Source organism: Pseudophryne corroboree, chromosome 3 (assembly GCF_028390025.1).
Source record: "Pseudophryne corroboree isolate aPseCor3 chromosome 3, aPseCor3.hap2, whole genome shotgun sequence".
Lineage (NCBI taxonomy): Eukaryota > Metazoa > Chordata > Amphibia > Anura > Myobatrachidae > Pseudophryne > Pseudophryne corroboree.
Window position 1 is genome coordinate 33518631 of NC_086446.1, and position 19385 is coordinate 33538015.

The 19385-nt window shown below is 46.1% G+C and overlaps 1 protein-coding gene across 3 annotated transcripts in view; it reads left to right on the forward strand.

Annotated features, from left to right (window-relative positions):
• Positions 1-19385, forward strand: part of LOC135054616 (zinc finger protein OZF-like) — a 53020-nt gene that overhangs the window by 23482 nt on the left and 10153 nt on the right. For all 3 annotated transcript variants that reach the window (XM_063957817.1, XM_063957815.1, XM_063957816.1), the window contains exons 3-4: positions 9460-9651; positions 10323-10446. In XM_063957817.1, coding sequence (XP_063813887.1) covers positions 9460-9651; positions 10323-10446 — 316 coding nt within the window. The remainder of the gene's footprint in view (positions 1-9459; positions 9652-10322; positions 10447-19385) is intronic.

Consider the following 19385-nt stretch of genomic DNA (forward strand, 5'->3'; position numbering starts at 1 on the left):
CAAAATTAGCCAAAAGCATTCAATGTATGATAGTCGCTATAAAAGAGGTGTTTGGATTTACTGATACAACACCGGAACCTGAGGAAAAAGATTATTTTAAATTAAATAAAAAGCAGGTGGTGACCTTTCCTCCGTCAAAGGACTTGAATGCATTCTTTGAAGAATCCTGGTCTAACCAAGAAAAGAAATGTACTATTCTTAGAAGGATACATGTAGCGTTCCCTGAGGAAGACAGGCGCAATGGGAGTCACCCCCAATGGTAGACACCTCAATTTCTAGGCTAAGAAAATAATTTTGACTGCCCCAGGGTTAGCTTCATTAAAAGAACCTGCTGACCGCAAGTTAGAGATGACCTTAAAGTCCATCTTTATAGCTACTGCAACGTTACTCAGGCCCGCAATTGCTTGTGCGTGGGTAGGTAACGCGGTGGAAAAATGGTCAGACAACTTGATTGTTAATATAGACACTGTGGGTAAAGATGAAATGATCCTAATTCTAGGTCATATCATAGATTCTGCAGGTTACTTAGTTGAGGCTATGAAGGATGTTGGTTTGCTTGGTTCAAGATCCTCCGTAATGGCGATTTCAGCCCGCAGGGCACTATGGATCCGCCAATGGAATGCTGATGTGGAATCAAAGAGGAATATTGAGGCGCCTGCTGGGGAAAATGGTAGCGGCTTACGAGGCGCTACAATATGGTCGATTCCATACCAGGGTCTTCCAGTGGGAGCTACTGGACAAGTGGTCCGGATCGCATCTACACATGCATCAGAGGATAATCCTGTCGACAAAAGCCAGAATTTCGCTCCTGTGGTGGCTACAAAGTTCTCACCTTCTGGAGGGACGCAGGTACGGGATTCATGCCTGGATCCTAATCACCACGGATGCAAGTCTCCGAGGTTTGGGAGCAGTCACGCAAGGAGAATGCTTCCAAGGAAGATGGTCAAGTCAAGAAGCACTTCTTCACGTAAACATTCTGGAGTTGAGAGCTGTGTACAACAGCCTTCAACAAGCGGCATATCTTCAAGATCATCCCATACAGATCCAGTCAGACAATGTAACAGCAGTAGCTTACATAAACCATCAGGGAGGAACGAAAAGCAGAGCGGCAATGGTAGAGGTGACAAAAATACTCCTGGGCAGAAAGACATGCAAGAGCTCTGTCAGCAATCTTCATTCCGGGAGTGGACAACTGGGAAGCAGACTTCCTCAGCAGACATGATCTCCATCCAGGAGAATGGGGCCTCCACCAAGAAGTCTTTGCGGAGGTAGCAATTCGTTGGGGCGTTCCTCAAGTAGACATGATGGCATCTCGTCTCAACAAAAAGCTTCAGACATATTGTTCCAGGTCGAGAGACCCACGAGCAATAACAGTGGATGCACTAGTAACCCAATGGGTGTTCCAGTCAGTGTTTGTGTTCCCTCCACTTCCACTAATACCAAAAATTCTCAAGATCATAAGAAGAACAAGGGTCCGGGCAATTCTCATTGCCCCAGACTGGCCATGGAGGGCTTGTTATCCAGATCTTCAGGAATTACTGAGGTTTATCAAGACTTACCGCGGTTACGTTTGATGGCATGGCTGTTGAGCGCCAGAGATGAGCCTGATAGAAAATTAGAGACAACCTTTAAATACATTTATACTGCAAATTGGATTTCTCTCAGGGCAACTCTGGTGGGTGCTTGAGTGAGTAAGGCAGTGGAGAAATGGGCAGAACATTTAGTGGAAGGACTCCATTCTAATGTATCATGGTCTGACCTGATCCTCTTAGCTGAGCATATTAGGGAGTCAACGGTGAACCTGGGAGATGCAGCTATGGATGTAGGCCAGGTATGTTCTAGAATTTCAGTTTCAGTGGTACCCGTATGGTGTACCCTATGGCTTAGGGTCTGGCAGATGAAGTGTCCTTTTGTGCACCCTCTAGATTTTGCTCAAAACCCAGAGGTGCCTTGTCTGCTGCCAGAGGAAGAAAAACCAGAGTACGTAAGTCCAGTCTTGCCCATCGTCTGCATCCCAAGCCTGCAGAAAAACCAGCAGCATGATGATTTTCCATTCCACCTAGGGGCCTCACGGTGGAAGCTCACCTATTTTATTTTTTAAGAAATTTGGTTCCAGACCTGTTCAGATGTTTGGGTTTGAAATCTTGTAAGAGAAGGTTACACAATAGTTTCTTCTCTTCTGGCCTCATTGCTCAAGCAGAACGTGTTGCTACAGGCAGTAGACAATCTTCTTGCCTCCGAAGTCTTGGTCCCGGTCCCCGTTCATGAATGGGCTCAAGGTATTTATTCCAAACTGTTCGTCGTACTAAAGCCGTTTGGTTCAGTCCGGCCTATTTTGAAGCTCAAACCTATGTTCATTTGACGTTTTATCGGTTTAAGTTGGGATCCCTACACTCTGTGATTGTGTGCTTGGGGGTCGGGAATATCTGGTGTTGTTGTAAATCCGAGATGCTTACTTCCACATTCCAATTTGGTATTTCTCCGCTGTGCCATTCTGAAATTAAAATTTCAGGCTCTCCCCTTTGGCCTTTCATTGGCTCCCCATGTATTTACCAAGCTGATGGCGGTGATTATTGCTCTTATGCGATCTCTGGGGGTGATCATTGTGCCTTACCTCGACGACCTTCTCATGAAGGTTTCCGTTGGCAGAGGCATTGAGATGTCAGGTGACCTTGACTCATCAGGTTCCCATTACTTACAGGTGGATTGACAATTTCAAGAAGTCCAGACTGGTGCCGTTAGCGAATTCGGTTCCTGGGCGTGATACTCGACACTTCTTTGCAGAAAGTGTTTCTCACACCAGACAAGGTTCAGGTGATCCATTACATGATGCATAAAAAGAGGTTGGTGTTGGCTCACCTTTGCATTTGCCTGCTGGGCAAGATGGTGGCGTCTTTCGAGGCCATTTAGTTTGGCAGGTTCCATTCCAGACTTTTTCAGTTGGACTTACTGTCCCATGGATGGGGTCCCACCTTCAGATTCATAAACTGGTTTGTTTGTCCCCTTGGACCTGCTTCTTCCTGCTTTGGTGGTTGAACACTGATGACCTCAGGTTGGGTCGCCAGCTTGGGATATGGCATTGGGTTCTTCTGACCACAGATGCCAGCTTGCATGGCTGGGGAGCTGTAGTGTTAGAAGGCCACTTTCAGCGTTGGTGGGCTCTTCTACCAATAAATGCTCTAGAACTCGGGGCAGCTTTCAATGCACTCTTAGAAGAATCTCTTCTGCAGAGTCTCCTGATTCGAGTGCCGTTGGACAGCTCTATGGCTGTGACATGTATAAATCACCATGGGGAACACGCAGTTGCCTAGCAACAACGGAGTCTGCATGCATCTTGGGGTGGATGGAAAATCATGTTCCTGCCATCTTGACCGTGTTCATACCTGGGGTATAGAACTGGAAGGCAGACTCAGACTCGTGCATCTGAGTCACCAGGAATTTCACCCTAGGGAGTGGGCCCTTTAGCCAGAGGTGTTTCAGCAGTTGGTCCAGCATCGGGGCAGGCTGCAGATCGATCTCATGGCCTCTTAGCACAATCAGCTGCTGACGAGGTATTGCTCCAGAACGTGGGATCCGGGGACAGAGGCGACAGATGCTATATTCATACCATTGAGTTTTCATGTTGTGTATCTGTTCCAACCTTTTCCTCTTCTGTCATAGGTTCTCAAATGCTGCCAGGCAATGGGGCCAGCGCATCACTTCCACCGCTGAGCATCCGTCTCCGTCCGGTTGCCTAGCAACCGGGAACACTCGGTGGCCGCCCCGCACTCCAGTCCCGGCTCTTACCAGCAGCCGGGACACTGCACTGCTGGACAATTAGGTCTGGGGGGCTGGTCTGCTGGTACTCCCATGATAGGTCAGCAGGACCTTTTTAAGGGAGCCAGGAGCAGGTAGCCTCGCCGGTGATAGCTTCCTGTGGAGCTGCTTCCTGCCCCTGGAGAGTTCCTGTCCAGTCCTGCGATCCTGTATCTGCAGCCTTGGGGTTCCTGTTCGATCTGCGTGCACCTTTACCGGTGTCGTGAGTAGCAGTTCTGCCACATTTTACGGCTGTAGCCGTATTATTTCTTACTTTCTTGCTTTTGTGTTTTCTGCAGAGGTTTCCGCCATTGCTGTCCTTGCCGAGATACGACTGTGTCGTATTTGGCGTTTGGGCAGCGTTGCTTTTGTTATGGTTTTTCTTGGCGGCCGCGCCGCACATAAATTTGGTTATAGTTTTCAGTAGTTTCCCCTTTTCTTTTGTCTGTCAGTTTTTAGTTTCCCCTTCTTGTTCTCTCTCTGTCTCGGGTAACGCCTTGTCACCTACTAAGACCGGGGGGGCATCGGAGTCGGGCAGACCTAATCCGCCCGTCAAACGCGGTTGCTATGGGCCCTAGAAACCATAGTCTCGCAGGCGTTGACCGACCACTTGCGGGAGACAACGGAGTCAGGGTTTCCTTAGGGGTTGCTGCTGAACTCAGCTCAAACTGCAGCATCACGTTCCTGTACTTGGAGCTCATCTATTGCCACCCTGTCACTTGGGTTCCGTGTACAGAGAACGTAACAAATGCGAGTCCACAACAGTCATCTTGGTGGCCTGAATTGGCCTCGGCAAGCATGGTACTCAGATCTTCTTCCGCTCCTTGCAGTCTATCCATGGCCGTTTCACTCTGGCCGGATCTAAACATAGAAACATAGATAGAAACATAGAATTTGTCGGCAGATAAGAACCACTTGGCCCATCTAGTCTGCCCCTTTTTTTTATCTCTAAACTTAATTGATCTTTATTTCTTTGTAAGGATATCCTTATGTCTATCCCATGCATGTTTAAATTGCTGTACTGTCTTAGCCTCTACCACCTCCGATAGGAGGCTATTCCACTTGTCCACTACCCTTTCTGTGAAATAATTTTTCCGCAAATTTCCCCTGAACCTCCCCCCTCCAGTCTCAGTGCACGTCCTCGTGTCCTATTGCTTCTCTTCATTTGGAGAATGTTTCCCTCCTGGACTTTGTTAAAACCCTTGATATATTTGAAAGTTTTTATCATGTCCCCCCTTTCCCTTCTCTCCTCCACACTATACATATTGAGATTTCTTAGTCTTTCTGGGTATGTTTTGTGATGTAGGCCATGCACCATTTGAGTTGCCCTCCTTTGTACAGTTTCTAATGTATTAATATCCTTTTGAAGATATGGCCTCCAGAATTGAACACAGTATTCTAGATGAGGCCGTACCAATGACCTATACAGTGGCATTATTACTTCTTTCTTTCTGCTGCTGATTCCTCTCCCAATACAGCAAAGCATCTGACTAGCCTTCCTCATTGCTTTGTTACATTGCTTACCTGCCTTTAAGTCATCTGAAATAGTGACTCCTAGATCCCTTTCCTCCTCAGTAGTTTCCAGAATAGTGCCATTAATACTATATTTAGCCTTTGGATTTTTGAGACCCAAGTGCATGATTTTGCATTTTTTGGCATTAAACTGTAATTGCCACACTCTTGACCATTCCTCTAGTCTACCTAGATCCTCAACCATTTGTTTTACCCCACCTGGTGTGTCTACCCTGTTGCATACCTTTGTGTCATCTGCAAAAAGGCATACTTCCCCTTTAATGCCATTTGCAATGTCACCAATAAAGATATTAAAAAGCACTGGTCCAAGTACAGATCCCTGGGGTACTCCACTGGTAACATTTCCCTCCTGTGAATGCACTCCATTTACCACAACTCTGTTTTCTATCCTTCAACCAAGATCTTATCCATTCAATAATCCTAATATCCAATCCCAAACTTTCAAGTTTATTTAGCAGTCTGCGATGTAAAACAGTGTCAAAAGCCTTACTGAAGTCTAGATAAGCTATATCCATGGCTCCACCTTTATCCGTCACTTTAGTCACACAGTCAAAAAAGTCAATAAGATTTGTTTGACATGATCTCCCCCCAGTGAATCCATGCTGTTTGGGATCCTGTAAATTGCCGGATTTAAGATAATCTACAACTCTTTCTTTTAAGAGTGTTTCCATCAATTTCCCTACTACTGATGTAAGACTCACTGGCCTGTAGTTGTTTGCCTCTTCCTTGCTTCCACTTTTGTGCAGTGGGACTATGTTTGCTCTTTTCCAGTCCTCTGGAATTACTCCTGTAGCTAATGACTGGTTGAATAATTCTGTCAATGGTGCTACCAGCACCTCTTTAAGTTCTTTTAGTATCCTTGGATGTATCCCATCTGGCCCCATAGATTTGTCCACTTTCAGCTTTGAGAGTTCTGTTAGGACCTTCTCCTCTGTAAATGTACTTGTGTCATTTTCCTGAATATCCCTGAAACTTAACTGTGGCCCCTTCCCCTCTCTTTCAGTAGTAAATACTGAGCAAAAATAATTAAGATGATCTGCTATTAATTGTCTCCCTCAACAAGACTCCCAGTGTCTGTCTTTAGTTTTATTATTCCGCCTTTTGTTTTTCTCCTTTCGCTTATATACCTAAAAAAAGTTTTGCCTCCTTTACCCACTGACTGGGCCATTTTCTCCTCAGCTTGTGCCTTTGCACATCTGATTACCTTCTTAGTATCCTTCTGTCTAACAAGATATATCTCTTTGTCTTCATTGTTTTGTGTCTGCTTATATTTCCTAAAAGCCATCTTTTTTGCTTTCACAATATTTGCTACTTCTTTTGCAAACCACACTGGTTTCCTTTTCCTTGTGTTTTTCCTAACACTTTTGATACAAAGGTCTGTTGCCTTTAATATTGCACATTTTAATGTTTCCCACCTCTCCTGCAAGGCTTCCAAGTTCCTCCACTCTGCCAAAGAATCGCTTACACATTTTCCCATCCCTACAAAATCAGCCTTCCTAAAATCCAATACCTTTGTTTTTGTATGAGATGAGTCAGTCTCTGTCTTTATGCTGAACCATACTGCTTGATGATCACTGGATCCCAGGTTTTCACCCACTTTTACGTCCGATATTCTGTCTCCATTTGTAAGTATTAAGTCTAATATAGCGTCTTTCCGAGTGGGCTCCCTCACCAATTGGTGGAGGGATGCTCCCTGAAGGTAATTTAAAATGTCCCTACTTCTAGTGGAACTAGCAACAGACACTTCCGAGTTTACATCAGGAAGATTAAAGTCTCCCATGATTATTAAATCTCCTTTTAATGCCATTTTAGTTATATCCTGCAATAGGTACTTGTCGAGTTCCTCTTTCTGACCTGGTGGCCTGTATATCACGCCAATACGAATACTCAACTTTTCCCCTGTTTCTATGGTCACCCAAAGGGCCTCAGTTTTTTCTTCAATACTTTGTATTAATGTAGTATTTATGCATTTTTTTACATACATTGCTACCCCTCCTCCGATTTTTGCAATTCTGTCCTTCCTAAATAAAGTATATCCCGGTATAACTATGTCCCAGTCATGATTTTCATTGTACCATGACTCTGTAATTGCCACAATGTCTAGATCATCCCTTGTCATTATTGCAATTAGTCCTGGGATTTTATTTTCTAAGCTCCTAGCATTTGCACACATAGCTTTTAGAGTTTTGTTTGTGCTTTTCCTGTTCCTAGCTATGTTCTTCTCTCTGCCTATTTTTATTTGGTTTTGATCTGAATTATCTTCTATTGCTGTGGATATGCTACCTATTCCCTTTGCCTGCAGAAACAATAACTCTGTGTTGGGGGAGCAGATTTCCTTATTCTTGTTTGGTTCACTGCCCCCCTCTGTTAGTTTAAATAGTTCTTGATGAAGCATCCAAACTGTTCAGTTAGTATTCTCGTTCCCCTTGAAGATGGGTGCAGGCCGTCACTTTTGTATAAGTTCCTATCTTGCCAGATGGTGTGACTGTGGCCTATAAATCCAAATCTCTCCTCATTGCACCATGCCCTTAGCCAAACATTGAAGTTTCTGATGCGATGAGTTCTGTCTTCCCCTCTGTGTACTGGCAATACTTCTGAAAAAGATACAGTGGTTGCCACCTGCTTCAGAGCAGTCCCTAACTTCCTAAATTCATCTTTTACGGCCATGAGTTCAGCATTTGCCAGGTCATTTGTCCCTAGGTGGACAATGACATCCACCTCCCCATCTTTTCTTGCTGCCTTCACAATTCTTAGCATGCGCTCTTTATCCCTTGGAGCTGTGGCTCCAGGTAAGTACCTTACTTGTTTCTCTACTTTATTTGCATTTCCCAGATGTACTCTAATAATGGAATTTCCCAAGAGAAGTGCAGTACTTTTTGGGATGCACTTTTTCTGTTCCATTTCCTGTTCCTGTAGTTGGTAGAAGTCCCCATATCCTCCTGTTCTGTAGTAACTCTATTAGTTGTATCTTCCAGCCCTGCAAGAGTAGCATATGAGTTTTGCAGTGTCACCGCTTGCGTGTACCCTGCATTACAGCATCTTTGCTTAATGGTGTGACTGTTGAAGTCACTATCCTCACGCATAAAGGTATCCCAGAAGCTGTAATTACAACTTTGCTTTGGGCCAGGACACTAGTGTAAATTCTCTGTTTTAGAAGTTTTAGTAAATGTATCCCTTCATCTCTTCATCCAGGCGGGGGTAGATGCTGGTCTTCGTCTGGGATATTTAATAGTGCAGATCCATCCTTTTAGCATTGGTTGGCCCTGTAACCCAACCTCCAGACCTTTCTGCAATGGGTCCTCTGAGTTCAAACTAATGTGTTCCCCCCTACAACCGTGTGTTGACCTTCCTGCAATCAACAGTCTTTGAGCCCATGGAAGATGTGGATCTCCAGTATAAGGTTTCGCTTTTGGCTCTGGCTTCAGTTTGGAGAGTGTCCGAGCTTGGGGCCCTGTCCTGTCATTCTACCTTACGTAGTTTTTCATGACGATCGGGCTTTGTTTCTAATGAAGCCAGCCTTTTTGCCAAAGGTTGTCTCTGCCTTCCATATCAATCAACCAATTGTGGTACTAGTTCTGTTGTCTGAGGATGCCTATTTTCTGTGATTAGATGTGGTTCATGAGAGTGTATGCGTCCACTGCTTCGGTGCGTAAAACAGATTCCTTGTTTGTGTACTATGGTGCCGCAAGTTGCGGCTGGCCTGCTTTTAAGGAGACCCTTTCTAGGTGGATTCTTCTGGTCATGTGTCAGGCCTACATCACTAATAGTCAACCTCCACCTGCACATTCTACTCATTCAGTTAGTGCCTCGTGGACTGTTAGATATGGGGCTTCAGCTTCTCAGCTCTGCCATGCTTGGTCCACAGATCTCAACTTTAAGTTTTACCGTTTTGATACCTGTGCATCCGCAGAAGCAGGTGGTCGCAGGTTACTGCCGGTTTCTCAGCAACTACCCGTCTAAAAGGGCAGCTTTGGGATGTCCCCACTGTAACTCCAGTATCCCCCATGGAATCGGAGAAATGGATTTATCGTAAATACCAAAATTCTGGTTTTTATTGTCACAATGGACGCCTACAAAGTAAGCTTCATATTGATAATTTAGCTATTTTTGATGTCTCCCCCCAATACACAGGATTACACAGTAGTGAGGAAGCCATCTAGTGAGTGTGAGACACCCAGCAGCTGCCCGCATGTGTCAGGAGAACTGAGCAGGACCCAGAGCCTCATCACGCTGCCTCCATCTCACTCACTGATGCATGAGAGGCACAATGACAAGAAGATCCTGGAACTCACCAACAAGATCATTCAGCTGCTGACTGGAGAGGTGACTGCTGGGAATGGGACATTATACAGTAACACCAGGGGATGTGTCTGGGTGATGACTGAAGAGGTTTCTGCTGGAAATGGGGCATCATACAGTAACACCAGGGGACGTGTCTGGGTGATGACTGGAGAGGTGACTGCTGGGAATGGGGCATTATACAGTAACACCAGGGGATGTGTCTGGGTGATGTCTGGAGAGGTGACTGATGGGAATGGGACATTATACAGTAACACCAGGGGATGTGTCTGGGTGATGACTGGAGAGGTGACTGCTGGGAATGGGGCATTATACAGTAACACCAGGGGACGTGTCTGGGTGATGACTGAAGAGGTGACTGCTGGGAATGGGGCATTATACAGTAACACCAGGGGATGTGTCTGGGTGATGACTGGAGAGGTGACTGCTGGGAATGGGACATTATACAGTAGCACCAGGGGACGTGTCTGGGTGATGACTGGAGAGGTGACTGCTGGGAATGGGACATTATACAGTAACACCAGGGGATGTGTCTGGGTGATGACTGGAGAGGTGACTGCTGGGAATGGGACATTATACAGTAACACCAGGGGACGTGTCTGGGTGATGACTGGAGAGGTGACTGCTAGGAATGGGGCATTATACAGTAATACCAGGGGACGTGTCTGGGTGATGACTGTATCATTGTGTGTCAGGTGCCTATAAGGTGTCAGGATGTCACAGTCTATTTCTCCATGGAGGAGTGGGAATATATAGAGCAACACAGGGATCTGTACAAGGACGTGATGATGAAGAATCACCGGCCCCTCACATCACTGGGTAAGAGGAAAATATACACACATCATCTGATAATCACATTTTTCTTACGTCCTAGAGGATGCTGGGGTCCATATTAGTACCATGGGGGTATAGACGGGTCCACCAGGAGCCATTGGCACTTTAAGAGTTTAATAGTGTGGGCTGGCTCCTCCCTCTATGCCCCTCCCACCAGACTCAGTTTAGTTTAGAGAATGTGCCCGGTGGAGCCGGTCCCAACTAGGGGATCTCTACAGAGCTCTTTTAGTAAAAGGTTTTTTTTTAGAGTTTTTTGTTTTACAGAGAGGCTGCTGGCAACAGCCTCCCTGCAGCAAGGGACTAAGGGGGGGGAGCAGTGTCCGCCCTACGGGGTTTTGAAACACTGTATCCGCTGATCGGACACTGAGATCTGGGGGGTCCGATCGTTCTCCACCACAGGGGACCGCTCGCCCCAGCAGCATGCCGCCGACCCCTTTCAGAGCTGAAGTAGTGGATTAGTGGGTCACCGACCCTCCTAGCAAGTGGGGGGCCAGTGTGAAGTTGGCGGCAGTGGGGTGGGAGCGTGGTATTAACCGCGCTCCTGGGAAGGCTCAGAGGCACATGGTGTGGCACTGTGAGGGGCTCCCTGGACCAGCAGTTAAACCCCCAACGGGCCGGAGCTTCTCCTCAGAGCGGACCCAGCAGCGTTCCAGCACCATTTTCCTGCCTGCTTTGCACTGGAAGGAAGACCAGGTCCCTCCACAGCAACTCCAGTTATCTGTATACGGTACCAGGGAGTTGTAGAAGGGGGGGGGGGAGGCTGTCATAAGGCTGTGTATCCTATTAAGGTGCACAGTCAGCGCTGACAAGGGGTCTCCCTTTGCTAAAAAGTGCTGTGTGTGGGTTGGCTCCAATCTCTGTGTCTCTCTGCCATTTCTCTGACGTCCTAGTGGATGCTGGGGACTTCGTAAGGACCATTGGGAATAGACTGCTCCGCAGGAGACTGGGCACATCTAAAGAAAGATTTAGGACTATCTGGTGTGCACTGGCTCCTCCCCCTATGACCCTCCTCCAAGCCTCAGTTAGATTTCTGTGCCCAGCCGAGCTAGATGCACACTAGGGGCTCTCCTGAGCTCCTAGAAAGAAAGTATAGTTTAGGTTTTTTATTTTACAGTGAGACCTGCTGGCAACAGGCTCACTGCAACGAGGGACTAAGGGGAGAAGAAGCGAACCTACCTAAGTGGTGGTAGCTTGGGCTTCTTAGGCTACTGGACACCATTAGCTCCAGAGGGATCGCACACAGGACCCGACCTCGTCGTCCGGTCCCGGAGCCGCGCCGCCGTCCCCCTTACAGAGCCAGAAGCAAGAAGGTCTGGAAAATCGGCGGCTGAAGACTTCTGTCTTCTCCAAGGTAGCGCACAGCACTGCAGCTGTGCGCCATTGCTCCTCATGCACACCACACACTGCGGTCACTGATGGGTGCAGGGCGCTGGGGGGGGGCGCCCTGAGCAGCAATATTTACACCTTGGCTGGCAAAACTGACACCATATATAGCCCCAGGGGCTATATAGGTGTAAAAATACCCCTGCCAGAATTATTAAAAAAGCGAGAGAAAGCCCGCCGAGAAAGGGGCGGAGCCATCTCCCTCAGCACACTGGCGCCATTTTCCCTCACAGCTCCGCTGGAAGGATCGCTCCCTGGCTCTCCCCTGCAGTCCTGCACTACAGAAAGGGTAAAAAAGAGAGGGGGGACACAAAATTAGGCGCAGTATATTAGTATAATGCAGCTATAAGGGAAAACACTCTTTATAGGTGATATCCCTGTGGTATATAGTGCTCTGGTGTGTGCTGGCATACTCTCCCTCTGTCTCCCCAAAGGGCTTTGTGGGGTCCTGTCCTCTGTCAGAGCATTCCCTGTGTGTGTGCTGTGTGTCGGTACTGCTGTGTCGACATGTATGATGAGGAAAATGACGTGGAGGCGGAGCAAATGCCTGTGAATGTGATGTCACCCCCTACGGGGTCGACACCTGTGTGGATGGACTTATGGAAGGAATTACGTGACAGTGTCAACTCCTTACATAAAAGGTTTGACGACATAGGACAGCCGGCTACTCAGCTTGTGCCTGTTCCAGCGTCTCAAATGTCATCAGGGGCTTTAAAACGCCCGCTACCACAGATGACAGACACAGATATCGACACGGATACCGACTCCAGTGTTGACGACGATGAGACTAGTGTACCCTCCAATAGGTCCACCCGTTACATGATTGAGGCAATGAAAAATGTATTACACATTTCTGATAATACCCCAGGTACCACAAAAAAGGGTATTATGTTTGGTGAGAAAAAACTACCAGTAGTTTTTCCTGCATCTGAGGAATTAAATGAGGTGTGTGAGGAAGCGTGGACTTCCCCCGATAAGAAATTAATAATTTCTAAACGGTTATTGGCAGCGTACCCTTTCCCGCCAGAGGATAGGTCACGTTGGGAAACACCCCCTAGGGTAGATAAGGCGCTGACACGTTTATCAAAAAAGGTGGCACTACCGTCTCCGGATACGGCCGCCCTAAAGGAACCTGCTGATAGAAAGCAGGAAACTACCCTAAAAGCTATATACACACACACGGGCATTATATTGAGACCAGCTATTGCATCGGCATGGATGTGCAGTGCTGCAGCTGCGTGGTCAGATTCCCTGTCGGATAATATTGATACCATGGATAGGGACAATATTTTGCTGACAATAGAGCATATTAAAGACGCCGTCTTATACATGCGTGATGCACAGAGGGATATTTGCCGGCTGGCATCAAAAATAAGCGCTATGTCCATTGCCGCCAGGCGGGGGTTGTGGACTCGGCAATGGTCAGGCGATGCCGATTCGAAACGGCACATGGAGGTTTTGCCCTATAAGGGGGTGGAACTGTTTGGGGATGGTCTTTCAGACCTCGTTTCCACAGCTACTGCTGGGAAATCGACTTTTTTGCCACAGGCTACCCCACAGCAAAAGAAAGCACCGTATTATCAGGTACAGTCCTTTCGGCCCCAGAAAAGCAAGAGGGCTAGAGGCTGAGGGCTTTCTGCTGAGAGGCAAAGGTAGAGGGAAAAAGCTGCAGCATACAGCTAGTTCCCAAGAGCAGAAGTCCTCCCCTGCGTCCGGTAAGTCCACAGCATGACGCTGGGGCTGCTCAGGCGGACCCGGGTACGGTGGGGGCCCGTCTCAGGAATTTCAGCGCACAGTGGACTCTCTCACAGGTGGATCCCTGGGTCCTTCAAGTAGTATCTCAGGGGTACAGGCTGGAATTCGAGACGTCTCCCCCCCGCCGTTTCCTAAAATCTGCCTTACCGGCAACTCCCTCTGCCAGGGAGGCAGTGTTGGTGGCTATTCAAAAACTGTATTCACAGCAAGTGATTGTCAAGGTACCCCTCCTTCAACAAGGAAAGGGTTACTATTCCACAATGTTTGTAGTACCGAAACCGGACGGTTCGGTGAGACCCATCTTAAATTTAAAATCCTTGAACACTTATATCAAAAGATTCAAGTTCAAGATGGAATCACTCAGGGCGGTTATTGCGAGCCTGGACGAGGGGGATTACATGGTCTCCCTGGACATCAAGGATGCTTACCTGCATGTCCCCATTTGCCCTCCTCACCAGGAGTACCTCAGATTTGTGGTACGGGACTGTCACTATCAGTTCCAGACGCTGCCGTTTGGGTTATCCACGGCACCGAGGGTCTTTACCAAGGTAATGGCCGAAATGCTGATACTCCTTCGCAAGAAGGGAGTTTTAATTATCCCGTACTTGGACGATCTCCTGATAAAGGCGAGGTCCAAGGAACAGTTGGTAGTGGGGGTAGCACTTTCTCGGGAAGTGCTGCAACAGCACGGCTGGATTCTCAATATTCCAAAGTCACAGTTGGTCCCGACGACACGTCTTCTGTTCCTGGGAATGATTCTGGACACAGACCAGAAAAAAGTGTTTCTTCCAGTGGAAAAAGCCGAGAAGTTGTCATCTCTAGTCAGAAACCTCCTAAAACCAGGGAAGGTGTCGGTACATCAATGCACACGAGTCCTGGGGAAAATGGTAGCTTCGTACGAAGCAATTCCATTCGGAAGGTTCCACGCAAGGATTTTCCAGTGGGACCTGTTGGACAAATGGTCCGGGTCCCATCTCCAGATGCAGCAGCGGATAACACTGTCGGCAAGGACCAGGGTGTCGCTGCTGTGGTGGCTGCAGAGGGATCATCTACTGGAGGGCCGCAGATTCGGAATACAGGACTGGGTACTGGTGACCACGGATGCCAGCCTTCAGGGCTGGGGTGCAGTCACACAGGGAAGAAATTTCCAATGACTGTGGTCAAGTCAGGAGATTTCCCTTCACATAAATATTCTGGAGCTAAGGGCCATTTACAATGCCCTAAGCCAAGCAAGGCCCCTGCTTCGGAACCAGCCGGTACTGATCCAATCGGACAACATCACGGCGGTCGCCCATGTAAACAGACAGGGCGGCACAAGAAGCAGGAGGTCAATGGCAGAAGCCACAAGGATTCTCCGATGGGCGGAAAATCACGTGTTAGCACTGACAGCAGTGTTCATTCCGGGAGTGGACAACTGGGAAGCAGACTTCCTCAGCAGGCACGACCTCCACCCGGGAGAATGGGGACTTCATCCAGAAGTCTTCCAAATGCTGGTAAACCGTTGGGAAAGACCACAGGTGGACATGATGGCGTCCCGCCTCAACAAAAAGCTAAAAAGATATTGCGCCAGGTCAAGGGACCCTCAGGCGATCGCTGTGGACGCTCTAGTAACACCGTCGGTTTATGTGTTTCCTCCTCTACCTCTCATTCCCAAGGTACTGAGAATAATACGAAGGCGAGGAGTGAAAACTATACTCGTGGTTCCGGATTGGCCAAGAAGAGCTTGGTACCCAGAACTTCAAGAGATGCTTTCAGAGTACCCATGGCCTCTACCGCTCAGGCGGGACCTTGTGCAGCAGGGGCCCTGCCTGTTCCAAGACTTACCGTGGCTGCGTTTGACGGCATGGCGGTTGAACACCGGATCCTGAAGGAAAAAGGCATTCCGGAGGAAGTCATCCCTACCCTGATCAAAGCCAGGAAGGATGTCACTGCAAAACATTATCACCGCATTTGGCGGAAATATGTTGCTTGGTGTGAGGCCAGGAAGGCCCCAACGGAGGAATTTCAACTGGGTCGATTCCTGCATTTCTTGCAAGCAGGGGTGACGTTGGGCCTCAAATTGGGGTCCATTAATGTCCAGATTTCGGCCCTGTCGATTTTATTCCAGAAAGAACTGGCTTCACTCCGTTCAGACATTTGTCAAGGGAGTTCTGCATATTCAGCCTCCTTTTGTGCCTCGGTGGCACCTTGGGATCTCAATGTGGTTTTGGAGTTCCTGAAATCACATTGGTTTGAGCCACTTAAAACCGTGGATGTGAAATATCTCACGTGGAAGGTGATCATGCTGTTGGCCCTGGCTTCGGCCAGGCGTGTATCAGAATTGGCGGCTTTGTCTTGTAAAAGCCCTTATCTGATTTTCCATATGGATAGGGCAGAGTTGAGGACTCGTCCTCAATTTCTCCCGAAGGTGGTATCAGCTTTTCACTTGAACCAACCTATTGTGGTGCCTGCGGCTACTAGGGACTTGGGGGATTCCAAGTTACTGGACGTAGTCGGGGCCCTGAAAATTTATGTTTCCAGGACGGCTAGAGTCAGGAAAACTGACGCGCTGTTTATCCTGTATGCACCCAACAAGCTGGGTGCTCCTATAGTGTAAAGAAATTATAGAGAACACGAATGGCGCCAATAGCAACAAGCAGCAACCCCTTTGCACCAGTGGTAATCCCTTGTACCAATATGAGACAGTGAACAGATAAAGTAAGTGCAATAGGGTGCGCTAAATGCGGAAATGGGTGAACAGATCTGATTGACCCTTGTGTGTAATATTAAAAGTTGATACTTCCCTTAATATCACCTATATGCATACACTTCTTGAATCCATTCCACATATGAAAGAAAATAAATAAATGCATATAGTGTAGTATATTTTAAATGGGACAAAATTTAATACAATCAATTGTCAGATTCATACATAAAAAGGTGCACATAAAATGCAGATAAAATTCCTAAAAACACTTATTTTTCACCCAAATGCGGGGTAATAAAGGTGGAGGATTACCAGATGAAAGTGATCAGTGAGCGTATCAGATGTAACCTTAGGGTAACTGGCTCCGGAACCGGGTTCCCTCGTCCATGTCCCAATCGTCTGGTCAGCCTTACACCTGTTGATAATTCAATGGATACTCCACTCTCCTGCTGCTACGCGTTTCGGGAATGTCCCTTCATCAGGCAGTGAGAGTGAAGTGAGAGGCTTCCTTTTTATACCTTCAACCTAGATTACTTCCGGGTCAAGGGTCATAACTTAAAAAAAAATTAACACATACTAAACAGTGTCAAAAAATCATCCATAAAAAATATCCACAATTAAAGATGCATAATAAATGACAAAACTATACAAATGTTTAAAAGCCAGAATGCAAAAATAACGCTATGATGACCGGAAGTGACGTTAATGTGACCTCCGGTTATAGCTATAAATGATAACATCGTAGAATCTACTGAATTGACCTCATGAATTTATTCAACTAAAGTGAATCCAAGATTACCCAAACTGTTTAGTGATTCTAAGTTCAAGAAGTCCTGGGAGTGAATAATGGAATGTTCCGCTTTCGGTGTTACTGGAACGCATTTGGAACGCACAGCAACTTCCGGCGGTATACTTCCGGTCCAGTGGAACGCACTTGAAGCGCATCAGATCTTTAGTGATGTACTTCCGGTCACGGCCATCGGCGTATACAGACTGGATGACTTCTTATTTAAAGATTACCCTCTATGTCCTTATATCAACTGGAGTCCATTAAACAGTTCCCCGATTCTATATACACTGAGCAGGGGACATAAATCGTCCAAAATTCGAAAGTCTTTTAATACGTGTATTTCCTGTATTTCGGTTCCATTTTACTTGTGGGCAGCCATGCCCATACTGCGGACTTAAATAAAATGACAATTAGACTTTTGTTACATAATAATATGAACTAGATACTAATTAACACTATCCAGCTTATAGGGACAATTATAGGAGGAAAAGGAAGTGATAGATAATGGAAGAATTATACCAGAATACATAAAATTGGAATTAAGATCTATAGGAACCACTTTAACTCAAAATCTGAGTTGAGTCCATACGGGGTGAGGCTTTTAACTTTATGGATCCATTTCATCTCACTTTTAGCCAAACGTGTTGCTTCGTCTCTGTACCTCCAGTTGTTCTTAATATTCTCTATAGCTAAAAAGCGGATAATATTATTGGTGGAGCAGTTATGAACTTCTCTAAAGTGATTAGATAGAGAATGTGTAATTAGGCCCTTCTTGATGTTACGGAGGTGTTCACTTAGTCTGGTCTTCAGTGCCCTGCTTGTTCGGCCTATATAGACCAAGTTGCAGCTACATTCAATTAAATAAACTACATTGGTGGTGTGGCATGTCATGAACTGTTGTAATTACAACAGTTCATGACATGCCACACCACTAATTACACATTCTCTATCTAATCACTTTAGACAAGTTAAAAGCCTCACCCCGTATGGACTCAACTCAGATTTTGAGTTAAAGTGGTTCCTATAGATCTTAATTCCAATTTTATGTATTCTGGTATAATTCTTCCATTATCTATCACTTCCTTTTCCTCCTATAATTGTCCCTATAAGCTGGATAGTGTTAATTAGTATCTAGTTCATATTATTATGTAACAAAAGTCTAATTGTCATTTTATTTAAGTCCGCAGTATGGGCATGGCTGCCCACAAGTAAAATGGAACCGAAATACAGGAAATACACGTATTAAAGAGACTTTCGAATTTTGGACGATTTATGTCCCCTGCTCAGTGTATATAGAATCGGGGAACTGTTTAATGGACTCCAGTTGATATAAGGACATAGAGGGTAATCTTTAAATAAAAAGTCATCCAGTCTGTATACGCCGATGGCCGTGACCGGAAGTACATCACTAAAGATCTGATGCGCTTCAAGTGCGTTCCACTGGACCGGAAGTATACCGCCGGAAGTTGCTGTGCGTTCCAGTAACACCGAAAGCGGAACATTCCATTATTCACTCCCAGGACTTCTTGAACTTAGAATCACTAAACAGTTTGGGTAATCTTGGATTCACTTTAGTTGAATAAATTCATGAGGTCAATTCAGTAGATCCTACGATGTTATCATTTATAGCTATAACCGGAGGTCACATTAACGTCACTTCCGGTCATCATAGCGTTATTTTTGCATTCTGGCTTTTAAACATTTGTATAGTTTTGTCATTTATTATGCATCTTTAATTGTGGATATTTTTTATGGATGATTTTTTGACAAGTATGTGTTAATTATTTTTTAAGTTATGACCCTTGACCCGGAAGTAATCTAGGTTGAAGGTATAAAAAGGAAGCCTCTCACTTCACTCTCACTGCCTGATGAAGGGACATTCCCGAAACGCGTAGCAGCAGGAGAGTGGAGTATCCATTGAATTATCAACAGGTGTAAGGCTGACCAGACGATTGGGACGTGGACGAGGGAACCCGGTTCCGGAGCCAGTTACCCTAAGGTTACATCTGATACGCTCACTGATCACTTTCATCTGGTAATCCTCCACCTTTATTACCCCGCATTTGGGTGAAAAATAAGTGTTTTTAGGAATTTTATCTGCATTTTATGTGCACCTTTTTATGTATGAATCTGACAATTGATTGTATTAAATTTTGTCCCATTTAAAATATACTACACTATATGCATTTATTTATTTTCTTTCATATGTGGAATGGATTCAAGAAGTGTATGCATATAGGTGATATTAAGGGAAGTATCAACTTTTAATATTACACACAAGGGTCAATCAGATCTGTTCACCCATTTCCG